General features: G+C 26.7%; 1 protein-coding gene across 1 annotated transcript in view; it reads left to right on the top strand.

Moving 5' to 3' along the window:
- Window positions 1-11,735, top strand: part of fwe (calcium channel flower) — a 50,067-nt gene extending 38,332 nt beyond the window's left edge. The window contains exon 6 of the mRNA XM_075357115.1: window positions 6,184-11,735. Within this exon, the coding sequence (XP_075213230.1) occupies window positions 6,184-6,328 (145 nt within the window). The 3' untranslated portion in view covers window positions 6,329-11,735. The remainder of the gene's footprint in view (window positions 1-6,183) is intronic.
- Window positions 11,736-13,986: the final 2,251 nt, after the last annotated feature.

A 13,986-nucleotide genomic window follows, 5' to 3' on the forward strand; every position in this document is an offset into this window, starting at 1 on the left:
TCAAATAAAGAATAGTGTCATGAATTTTTTAAATAAAACATATAATTACTTAGTAAATTACCTAAATAAATAGTTAATGCTAAATTATCACTGCTTTGGCATATTTTTTGTTTAAAAAAAAAAGGCAAACTTTGTGTAAAATATTGTTAGCATCTTATAATTTGTATTGTCTTCTGTTTAAATTTTACCCTACAATATTCTTTTTAAAGTGTATATTAATTCTGGATCTATAAAAGTAACAGATTAAGTAAATAAAGTTTTATTATTAAGCTTTATAAAGTTTTGTAAATAAAGTTTTATTACAGTTTTAATAAATATACTTAATTTGGAATCAAATACAGATAACAGAATGAAATCAAATTAGGCAAACGGAAAGAGAGAATCAGTTGTTTAGCTTTTGCAGACGACATAAAAACAGTATAAATACAAATAGAAAAACTACACAAGGTAGTAGAAAAAAACAGGATTATAAATTTCATATGAGAAGACAGAAATGATTATACAAAAGAAAAAAATACAGCACAAAACATTAGAAATTAAATATCATATAATGAACATAGTCAAAATGTTCAATTATCTTTGTGAAATAATAAATGACAGGTTTTCCAAATGAATCATTAAAAGGCAGAAACAGGAAAATGGAACTATAGCATACCAACTCTGCAAAAAAATCGACAACAAAAAGTATTATTTCAATAAATGCAAAAATCAGACACAATACTATTATCAAGCCTGAAGCACTCTATGCCGCAGAATGTATACCCTTAAACAGATTGGAAAGCACATAGAAAAAGGAAAGAAAAATTTTAAGGAGGATTCTAAGATCGATCAAGACTTGATGGAAACTACGAGTATGAACTGAGATCAAACACAGAACTCTTTGAAATTCTGAGGAAATCACTACAGCCTTTAAGAATTTTTTTTTTAATTTTTTGAACTTATTAGAAAAACGAATTAAAATAGAATAGCAAAGAAAATTGAATTTCATCGAAAACAGAAAAACACACTAATCAATTCAAAGAGATAGAAAAGGACCTCGACAAACACAGCCATCAAGCAGGAATTAACACTAGACAAAGATACCTACAAAAAGCAATTCAACAAATCATAGAATTCCAAGAAATCGAAGAAAGAAAGACCCAAAACAAATGGTAAGAGAAGAGAAAAAAATTCTCCCTGTAGTTAAAAAAATTCTGGGAAGAGAGGAAAAACAAAATGAAAAATTATATTTAACATGGTCCATAGTGGCCAAAACAAAATAAAAAAAAGATTCTTTATTTGATTTCTTAAAATTTAATATTAAAATAAAACCAAATTTTTAATTTTCTCTCTGGATTAAAGTTTTTGTTTAAGATTTTGTAAAAAATAATATATTCATTCATATTACTTCTTTCAATGGAAATATGGTATAGAAGTATCAGTTTTTTGTATAGTTTTTTAGTGTATTTTGTTTCATGTTATCTTGCAGAAATATTAGAAAAGACTGACTACAAAAAATAATTTTTAGAGTGCTGCAAAGTATGGCATCAAATTCTAGATTTTTTTATTTTGAGAGGATTCAAAACTTCTGAATTTTAGGCCTTGTAGCTAATGTGTTGAGAAAAAGTGATTAGAATTAATAGAACTGAAGTAGTTTAAATTGTGATTTATCAGCCCATTGTTTATGTAAATAAATTTTTATGTAGGTTTCTAATTTTAGAGTCTTGTAGGAAAAGAAGAGTAGTAAATTGTATTCCAGTTTCTTGATTTTAATATACCTTTAAAGTTTAGCTTTAAATCCTAAGCATTAAAAATGAGATTAAAACTGTTACCCAGTTATTAACATTAAATTAAATTTAGTGTTATTTATTTTTCTTACACATTTAAGGAAATAATACTAGCATTTTGTTTTAGTAATTGCAAAAGTAAACTAGTTTTCTATTTATTAGTAATTGTTCTGAATTAGTAAACCGCTTAGAAATGTTCATAAATACAAATATTATATTTTATTAAAACAGAAACTTCATACAAATGCCAGTAGAACAGTATTATTGAATCCTACATAAGTTAAATAAATTCATGTCGTAGATTCATAGTTGGCACTGATTACTGCATGATGTCATTGACATGATAATAAGTTGACTGCATTGTGATATATAGAATGTATATTTTATTAACTGTGGTAGCATTAAATTAAAAAAAGGATATTGTTTATTTGCTTACTTTCTGTTTGTGTAGATAAGTGTGAAAAAACACTTTTAAATTAATAATAACTTTCAATAAATAAATAATATTCATTAAATTATGAATGAGGATGAGATAATATAATTGTACTGCTTATATTGTAGAAAAATTTTTGATTAGTTAATATGTCGAATTCTCTAAATGCAGTTTGAACTTATATTCCAACATTTCACCTTTGAAAATATAGATTTTTGTTACTTTATTTTTAAAATATGAGGTGTGGCTATTAAATAACGAGACTTATGCTGTAAAATATTTTATTTTAAATTTATATATATTTAGTTATTATCCCTTTCAGTTTACACTCCTCTATCACTATAACGCTAAATGCGAATTTTCCACTGTTCAAAACAGTGCTGGAAGTCTTCTATGAGCTCTTTCATGACATGTGCCGCTTTTTCTTTCACAGCTTCAATGGTCTGAAATCTTGTTCCTTTTAATGCAGATTTGACTTTGGGGAATGGATAAAAGTCATATGGTCCCAGGTCAGGCAAAAGGCAGGAGGGCGTAATACTGGAATGTTGTACTTGGCTAGAAACGTCTTGACAGACAATGCAGTATGAGCCGATGCATTGTCCTGATGAAGAGCCTGAATGACTTGTTCTTCCACAATTCAGGTCGTTTTTTTCTTACTTTTTCACGGAGTTTAGCAAGGACCTCAAGGTAGTAATATTGATTAATAGTATGACCTTCAGGAACCCAGTGAAGGTACACAATCCCATGAATATCGAAAAAAACAATCATCATCACTTTTAATCTTGATATACTCATTCGAGCTTTTTTAGCTCTCTGTGAAGTTTGGGCCTCTCAGTGCATGAATTGATGCTTAGTTTCTGGATCATAAGTGAAAAAACTAGATTCATCACACGTAATTATCAATCACTCTTTCCTAGAAGTTTGAGTCATTTTCATGTCATTCAGAGTGTCAGAACAAACATTTTCACAAGCTTCTTTTTGTTCAGTTGTAAGAATTTTAGGCACCATTTTCATGCACTTTTTGCATGTTAAAATTGTTATATAAAATTTGCGTATGCATTCTTTGTCAATTCCTACAGTTTCAGCAATTGCACATATCCATTATGTTAACCAATGGTCAGATTAGATCTGATTACCAATATTTTTATCTGTTTTTGATGTGGAAGGGCAACCCGGGTGAATATTATCTTCAATCTTCAACTTCTCAGTCATCTTGGAAATTGTTAAACCACCAAAAACCCATGACTTGATAAACATTCATTGCCATATACTTTTCTTTAATAAAAGATAAGTTTCAGTAGTGGTTTTTCCAAGTTTCATGTGAGATTTAATGACAATTCTTTACTCTAATAAAAATCTCATTTTTTCGCCAATACAAAAAAAAATAGATGTTATCCAAAGGAAGGCCACGGCCAGACTAATATATCTACAGAAACTGGAGTGACAACAATTGAAAGAGAAGGCTTCACGCTACTCAGCTGTTGGTCATACAAATTTGGCTCATTCGCAGTTCTTCTGTAGCAGCATTAGTCTCATTATTTAATAGCCACACCTCGTATAGTATTAACTAAATAAAAATTAGAAGTGCATGTCTATTTATATGTATTATTTAGTAAATAAATCTGAATACTTTACAGCTTGCAAACTGAATAATCTGCAGGTTGGTATTAAAAAAAAGGACTTTACAGTAATAAATATCTACAGCATTAACAGATTTTAAGCACATATTTTCAGGATGTTTCATTTTAATCGCCTCAGATGATTTTCTTGTAAACTACGCACAGTACAAAAAAAATTACCTAAACTAAAGATACTCAGATTGGAGGAGGAGACCTCATGGTGACCTTTAATTTGACCTTGACTGTATTTCAAGGTTAAAACAATTATTTCAAATTGGATGACCTATTTTTGACCCCACCACAAAAGAGCAGAAAATCTTATATTGGAATATGTAGGCAAACATACAATCTTAGAATTTTTTGATTGTTAATCATCAGTGATAATGTTATACAGGTACTGGATTCTGTTCACAGATATTTACAGTCGCTGGTTTCTAAGTTGTGAGAAAAGTATTGCTATCTGATACTGTCTTGAATCAGCAAATTGTGTTAATCAGATAATGTATGTTATTAACCCCTAAACCATGCACTTCAGGAAGCTGGAAAAAATGAAACATAATCATAAAATGTCATGATTAAATTCAAGTATGTTGACATGACATTTTTTGCTTTTTCCATTGGTGCTGTTGAAAAAACGAATTCCATTTGAAAAAAAACTTGGAACGACCTTCAAAGGGGACATCAAGGTCAAGCAAGGTTACTGTCAGATATCTCCCTATTATCCACATAAGGTCATATGTGTGACCACATATTCCAACATAAAACGTTCTGCTCTTTTCATAGGTGGTGTCAAATTAGGTCTTTCCATTAAAAAAAAAGAAGTTAACCTTGAAATAAGGTCAAGGTCAAATCCAAGGTCACCATGAGGTGTCCTCTTACAAAATTAAACACCTGTATATATATATATATTACTGGGACTTATGTAACGTATTGAGGTATAATGTTATAGTAAAATAAATAAAATTTGACTCTTACGGTACTTTGACTGTGGTGCAGCTTGCTAGTATACTTTTTTCAGGAAATAGAATTCTTGATAGAGTTGTGTTATAATTTTCACACCTAGTAAGGATCATCACTACTTGTATCCTATAATTTACTCTTTATATCTGAATTTTGTAAAGACCTTTGTTCTTCTTTGATATGATCGATCGACAGGTTATTTGTATTTGTCTGATATGTCATAGTACAGGTTAGGGAGAGGTTTGTGCTTAGTCCTCAGAAATCTGCATAACATGCATATTGTTGAACTGACATTCCATAATCTGCATTTGTTTTATATTATACAAATGCTTGCAATTGTAACTATAAAACTTAACATTATGTAAATATTTACCAACACACATAATTTAGGTCATCGTGAATTCTTTTTGAAACCAATTTGGTTGATTTCCATTCTATTTCTTGATTTAATACACCTCAGTTTTTTTTTTAATGGGGTTTCATTAAAGATTTGAAGCATGTTTCGCACTTATTTGCTGATTAAGTTGGTCTGTTAACTGCTGATATAGAAATAACGCCATGTATACTTTAATTGAATTTGAAACAAAATCAAGTTGTGGTGGTTAGTGCTACATCAGCAGTAAACAAACTCATATTCTGATATTAAACAAAAAATTAATTACTTCTATAAAAAACTTGATTTGTTTCGAAACAACTCCTTAACTGATTCTGTAAATATTCTAAATAAATGTTGTAAATAATGGCAGTATGCCTTCAGAGTTGTAAAGTCTTTTTTTCAACTTTAAACAATGATATAATTAACAATAACATCATGTTTATTGTTTTTTTTATAGTTTTTGTTATTTTTCTAACATGGTTTTTCTTCTTATAGTTATAAATAGTCCAAAAATGGCAGTTTTAATATTATGTATTTTTACTTATCACTTATTTGCTTGAGTATTATTTTTTAACAAATTTAAGTAACACTTACTACATTAAAGAAAATGTTATTTTATCAGACTTCCAAAAAACAGTAAGTTTTCAACTCGATTTCTACATTTTATTTGTCAATGTACAAGACTTAGTTTTTACCAAATATACTGATTTCAGTGATTCTTGATTTATTTTGTAGATGAAGTTTCTCTGGTGATCCCACCCAATAAATCTATGTATAGATTTTGAATATAGATTACATAAATGTTTATTAGTTTTCAGAGTATGTAAAAATATAGGCTTTTTAATTTTTATTTTATGGTTTTATTGTTTTTAATTCATTGTTCAGTGATTTAGTATCCATATCTTTATGTTTATGATTTCTTTAACTTGTTAAAATGTATACATAATCTTTCTGCTATCTTCTAATGTTTTTTTTTATAAAACTGAAATTATGTATTAAATACTTATTTTCTTTTTTTTATGTTAACAGGGCAACACCAGAGGAAATGCGTCAGAATGCTGTTGTAAATAATTTAAAACCCCCTCTACCCTTTGCAGGGACACGTTCAAGTTCGAATCTTGTCGAGAATGCCCAGCCTATAGCATTCACCAGTACACCTATTCCACCTGTCTGACCTCGTATCATCCTTTACTTAGACTTTATATTATATTCCAAATACCTTATGTGTTTTATCACTACCTAGAAACATTTATTATTATATTATTTATTATTTAAGACGTTAGATTAATTATAATAGTAATTAGATTAATGAAAACCTTTACAAAACCTGATTTTTATTATATCTTAGTTCTCACGATATCAGTACTATTGAAATAAATAATAATTAAAATATATATGATTCATAATATGAAAAGAAATTATTTTTATAGGGGTTCATTATATTGAATGTTTAGGGACCATGAAAAACTTTCTTTTTTTATGAAATGTTAATATTATATTAAAATTATGTCAATTATGGTTAATTGAAAGTAAAACTCAAAATGGTGGTCTCGTATCATTTATTTGGTCAAAAAAAGTTTACATAGATTCGTACAATTCACTAACAAAGCCAGTAACTAACTTAACTTACACATTTTATGATCTATATTGCAGAAAAATTTAAATAAATTAAAAAAATGTTTGTATTATTGTTTTAATATTCCTGATAATGGATTCTAGTTAAATTTGGTAATTTTTTATTTTATTTATTTTTTGTTAAATATATGACAGGGGGATATAACAGTGTTCATTAGAGCTTCAACTATAAGAATAAAACAAGTATAACAAGCTTATATTCATATATTAAAGATACATATTCATATATTAAATATGAATATGTATCATAATTACAAGAAAAATTTATCACATTTTTTTTATATATTCTGTTTATGTATCAATACTATTTATTATTTTTAACAATACTTCTTAATTAAGAAATTAAATTATTTCAGCTGATAATATAGTTTTTATTATAATTTTACCTTCTGATGTCAACTTCATTGCAATTCATTACACTTGTTTTAATATTTAGTCATAAGTTAAATTGTTGAAGAAGGAATTGTGGTTTTAATATTATTGCTCTCTCCTCCCAGTCAAGATGTACTTGTTTAATTCTGACCTGACCATTCTTTGTAGAAATTAGTCTGATGACGATTAAATTAAGTCTTTCATTCATTTATGTTTAGTTGATTATTTAATGTAAATTTTATATTTTTCTTTTTTTTATGTACTATTTTTAGTTGTAGTATAATGATTTTTTTTTAATTATACTTTTAAATTGAAGTTATTGTATTCAAATCGCACTTAATGTTCAACTCACAATGCAATTATCACCATGATTAAAGTTTACTTGTGTCCAACTACCTTGTAAATAAGATTCTTATTTGAATTAATTCATGAGCCACAATCTGTGTTACAGAGTGCTCAAAGAAACATGTCATTTTTAGTCTGTACCATAAAAAAATATATCTGTACAATAAGGTTTATACAGCCTCTACATTAAAAAAAACAAAACAATTATTTTTAAATGAAATAAAATAAATATTAAAAGTACAGATGAGGCAATATTTAGTTATCATGAAATAGATAATTTCTAAAATGGTCAGTTGAAAAAAAGGTCTGAAGGTTTGTTTCAACATATCATCTTATATAAAGGACTGGGAATAAAATTAATATTTCCAGGCAAAATTAACAACACTCTTTAAAATCCTATTAACCCAGTGTTTGGTTTAATGAATTTTCAAAGCAAAATTCAGTACTGTGTTATTTGGAAAATTATTTATATTTTATAAATTATATAACAAATTGTATTCAATGATGGTATAAGTGATGCCCCATATAAGGTGAATGCTCATTTTTATTAGTTTCTATTATACTTAAATAAATCTAATAAAAACTAGTCTTTTTTATCAAAGTCATGTGATTTGTATATGAGCCTCATGAACAAATACATTTATCTTTCTTTAATAGCACTCAAAGGCTTTGTATAGAATTAAATATATGTGTAATTACCTGTTTTGATTAATTTCCATTATTTTTTATTTTGTGAACTCAAAATATCTACATGTAATAGAATCTGAATCTACGGTTTACAATTGCCCAAAGATATCGAATGAATAATGTAAATATAAGCAATTCATGTACTCAGTGTACAGTCAATTTCTAATAATGTATGAGTAAATTTGCTTTGCAGTTAATTAACAGGAGCTTCTTTTAAGTTTATTCTATTTTGCCAAGAAAAAAAATAAAATTTTGTTGGTGAAAATGTTAAAAAGTGTTATTTTACAGTGGGTTTAGAAAATTGCTGTGCACTAAAATTATGGAAGTGTAATGACAAAACTTTCTTAATTATTTATTACTTTGTAATTTTATTTTATAGAAACAGATATTACAATAACTGGAATAGTTTAACAGGTGTTGAAATTGACGTTCTCCAACATCAATACAACACTGCATGTTTCAATTTTTTTTAAACAATTTAATCAGCTGATCTGCTGGAATGTCTTGTATGTATGCCGTTATTGCAGTTTTTAATTTGTCAGTCTTGCATTACGCTGCTTGTTTCGCTGCCCTCCCATGGAAAGTAATCTGAGGGATTCTGATAGGGCAATCGTGCAGTTGTGCAGGCCACAAACCCCTCAAACTGATTCATGCATCAAAGACTTTTTTGTAAAAAAGTCATTGACCTGTTAGCTGTGGCACCATCTTGTTGAACAAACCATGATCAATTTACACTTCTGTTAACTGATTATTAAAACACAACAGTAACGATCACTAATAACACTGCATTTTCAAAAAAGATTGGACCAACAATGCACATTCTACTCGCACTGACCCAGACTCCAATTCTCATTTCATGTAAAGATTGTTCGTGTAATTTGTGGGGGTTAGTTTTCAACCGCAGTTGTATATTTTGTAAATTAATATACACTTCCAGATAAAACCACACTTTTCTGTAAAAAATGTAATGTTGAGGATACCTATGAAATTTCAGGCAATAAAATATTTAAATCATTGACAATAATTTAGAGTCTTTTGGCATGATCTACAGGTTTCAGATCTTGAACACACATTACTTTGTAGGAGAAAAGTTTCAGCTCTTTTCATACAGCTTTATGTGCAGTAGCAAGTCCGATCTTGCTGCTCTGCTAATTTACACATTGACTTTGATGAACTTTCAGCCATAGCATTCAAAATATCAAGCAGCTTCTGTTTGACCACTTTGATCAGTGTCTTAAACAGAGCTGTTACCTGACATTTTTTGATAAGAGTTCAAACTGCATTGCTATGAGGAATAGGAGTATTTGGAAATTAGAAAACTTGTGCTTCACTAAATCGATATACTTGTTACCTTCATGAAAGATGTGTTCACAAAAAAAAATGCATTTCTCTACTGAAAGAACCATTAACGTTTCTCACAACTGATGTCTTGGTCTATTACTGAGCAACGTCCATCAAACCCACAGGGTAATGCTGTAAAACCAGAATACACCACATAATTTAAAGCATATTGCACAGCGTTTTTCCGAATGCTCTGTATAAAGGGAATTTATAAGTTCAAAGGAGGGAAATTTTTCAACACCAGTTTATTGGTTGACCAAAAAAAAAAAAAATTTAAATCATTTAATAACAGCTATAGAAATCATTTTGAGATTTTAGTAGCATGTTGGAGCTCGTTCTACCACTCATTGATTCTGTTACCTGCTGTATGTTATGATATAATATTTAGATACAGGAGAATGCTTTATTATTAGACTTATTTTATTTTCATTGTATTTTTCAGATTTGTAATTGCTGGCTTTTCTAATATTTATGGAAGATTATAAAAATTAAAACTTTTTTTTTTTTAATTTGAAAAACATCCAACTTTATTTCTACTTCTATGAATTACTTTTCCATTAATGATTCTTTAAGAAGTATTAATATTTGCTGTCTTAAAAAAAAACTTATTTATTTGATTTTAGTCATTTATTCTTTAATAAAATTAAATTCAGGTTAAATCTTTGTCTTAGTTTGCTGAAAATCGTAAAATAATAATTGAATTTTTACACTGTTGTAGCAAGATGCATACAATACTCCTTAGTTGGATAATATGGGCTGTAGGAATGGTTCCCAGAACTATTAAAGCACATACGGTAAATTGATCCATTATATCACATTATTTTATAGAAAATCAGTTCCAGTTATTTATCTGTTTTTTGTTTCCATAAATTTTGTTCATTTATTTATATATTTATATTTAAATATATTTGTTACTTGTCAGTTAGGACATAAAAGCTATCAACAATTATTAATTAAAAACAGTTTCATTTTAAAAAAAGAAGATATTTATTGCATATCATGTTTGTTGAGAGTTAACATATCATTTGTGTTAACTTTCCACATGAATAATTATAGACTGTTTGTTTCATTCATTATAAGAATACAAAATCTTTATCTTTATTTTCAAAAAAATTAAAGAATACATATAATTAAAATTCAGACAAATGATATAAATATGACATCAAATTAATAATTTTTCAATAACAGAATATTACTAATTTCTTTTACTTATAATTATGAAATGATAAATAAAATTACAGTTAGTTAAAAAATCAGGTTTGTAAGGTGTTTTCGTATTTTAATTGATGTCTAATTAAATAACTTCCATCACATATTCTGGTTTGTAAAATAACCAGGGTAATTTGGAATAAATACACTAGTTAAGCAGTCGTGGATAATTTTGATGTAATGTGGAAAAGACAGATATAAGTGTCATTGTAAATAGTTATTAGTGAATATAATAGTCATCGTTATCTGTATATTGGTGAATAAAATACGGCGTGAAATTTATTTCACTAATAATTATAGTACGTAATTTATTTTATTTTTATTTATCTTGTCATTCCTGTTGGAAGACTGAATATTTTAAGTATATCATTGAATGAGTCATTAAAATTCACAAATAAAGTAATTGTTTCTGATAAAGCAAGTTTTATATTTGTCTTAACAAAATCTTTTTTTTAAATTTATAATTTTTGTTTATATTTTATAACTGTTAGTATTACTATAATTATAAAAAGTTTTTATTGGATATTTTTAATATTGGGTTCTGCAGTTTGAAAAGTGTACCACAGTCTAGTATATTTAGCTACCTTTTACAGTTCTTAACTTACTTGTATTAATACATTAACAATTTTTTTATTCACTGTTGAGATAATGATCTTTTTCTTTAATATAGTATTCTTTAATGTTAATCAATATTAATTATTGAAGCTCTATTCTACAAATTATAACCTCTACAAGTAATATGTAATGATTATTTATAATTTAAAGAAAAGTAATAAAAATTATATATGTATATTTTTTACTATCTTATTAAGTTTGAAATGTAAGTTTTGTTTATTTGAAGATGAAATCTTGTTTTTTTTTTCTTTTTGGCGCTTTATGCTGTAGAATAAACCAACCAGCTAATAGAGGTGATCCCATGAAGTGCTTGTTAGAGGATGAAATTTTTCCATAATTTTGTTTTTTAAATTAAAAACTTCTGTTTTTTTTATAACTTTTTGAGTTATTAATTTTTTTCCCTTATTTTATTGTAAATGTTCTTCTTCAGTTTTCATGGTATAGATATGAGCAATTTGACAAATATCTTTACAATTGTAACAATATAAATATTCAATATAGAACTATGATGCTATTAATTAAGGATATAACATTGCTCTTGAAAACTTTTACACATCGTAATAATTTAAAAATATCTATAACAAATATCTGTTTTGATAAATTAAATCACTTCATCAAAATTACGTATGCTTTTATTTCTGTTGAGTACCTAAACAGAGATCACTGCTTGGAATTGATAATTTATATAAAGATTTTTTTTTAAAACATTAATAATTGCAGAATACATGTTAATTTAATTATTGAAGCATTATTCTACAAATTATAACCTCTACAAGTAATATGTAATGTTACAATATTTATTACAGTAATTACATTTTCTTAATAAAATTGTGAATTATTTTATTAATCTTGATTTGTATAAACAAAAAAATTATTCATGATAAATGTTGATTAAAAAAAGAAATGAATGCATTTCTAGTGGCAGGGGATGCATTGGTGATTCTTATTATATTGACCTATGAGGTTCATCTGAATGTGAAATCAATTTTATTATATATTTAATGAAAATTGTTTTTTTTAATGTAATATAATACTTTTATGTGTATTTTGCTGGTTTTGGAAATTGATTTATTCTATAACCAAGATTTTCATAAAATACTTTTAGAATCTGGTAGCAGTGAATTTATATTTGTAATACAACTTTAAAAAAAAATTATTGCACAAGTTTAGTCTTGTGAATAATTCGGTATGCTTAAAGGTATCTTTTTGTAATTGATCCTAAATTCTTTTCCCAGTGTGAGTCTGGCATTTTTCTTTCATTCATACCATAATCATAAACTCTTTTAAGCAGGAGCTTGTGCTAATTTAATGAATAAAACAATTAATTAATATGAATCCTTTTACTGATCGAGTGTGGTGTATTTATTCTCAATTAATGCGCTACTGTTTTACTGAGAAATAGAAATGTTGAGTTGATATTCTAGCAGAATATCCTTGATGTATTGTTTGATAATGTAAATGAGTCAGGATAACACTAATGGAACTTATCAAAAATATTATGACAGCAGCATTCTGAATTTCTGAATTAGCTTTACATGATTTTATATATATATATATATATATATATATATATATAAATATAAATTATTTATTTTTATTTTTGGTTCATAAGGTATATTTTTTCTGTGGGAAGTAAATCTGTAATAACGTAAATTAATGATAAAAATATATTGTTTCCTGTTATGATGAAAGATACGAAAATTATGTTATCTTTTGAACTGCCACCTTATATTATATATTCAAACTTTTCATCAGAAGTATCTTCTTAATTTATCTGAATATTTTTAAAACAATAGTTGTATAAGAAATATTTTTTCCATTAGTTAAATTATGTAATTTAAAAAATTGTAAGTGGAGGGCAACTAAGAATTTGAGAAATTAAGGATGTGCGATTGCTCAAAATATATTGGGAACTGTGAGGAAGATGCTTAATTATTTTTAATTATAATTATTTTGTATTTTAGTCTTATGTTAGTTTTACTGTCTAAAATAAATTTATAGTATGATATTGGATAGGTTTTTATTTTTATTTATATTATATAATTTATACTTATTGTATTACTATGAATATTCATTATTAAAATTTATTATTTATTACTATCTTTTTTTTTTACTATTATTAGTTTTATAAGGCTACACGGTCAGTTTTTTTATGCATTATATCTGGGAGAGTAGATTAAAATTACTTGTTCACATGTATGTGTGATAAATATTTGTAACAGAGTTGTGTTTAATGAGTTGAAAAATAATTTATCTCAGTAACTCTGAAGAACAATTTAAAAATTCATTTCTTTTAATTTTTTGTTACAATAATGTCTGATAATACAACCTTGTTAAACACAAAGTGTGACATACTCAATATTAGAAATCAAAAAATTAGTAAAAAAGATGAAAGATCAAAAAATGACTTGGATTTTTACTTTTATAAAGAATTTTATAAACTATTTAATACCCGGTCTTTCAAAGTTGTCAGGCAGTAATACTTCTTGAGAAAGTTAGACAATACCTTACAAAACATGACATTACTACTATTACTACACAATAAAATAAATAAAATGTATCAGCTACACTACCACTTTTAACTCTTCATACGCCTTTAAAGAGCTCCTGAAGCTTTAAATTTTGTTC

Source organism: Lycorma delicatula, chromosome 2 (genome assembly GCF_047948215.1).
Source record: "Lycorma delicatula isolate Av1 chromosome 2, ASM4794821v1, whole genome shotgun sequence".
Lineage (NCBI taxonomy): Eukaryota > Metazoa > Arthropoda > Insecta > Hemiptera > Fulgoridae > Lycorma > Lycorma delicatula.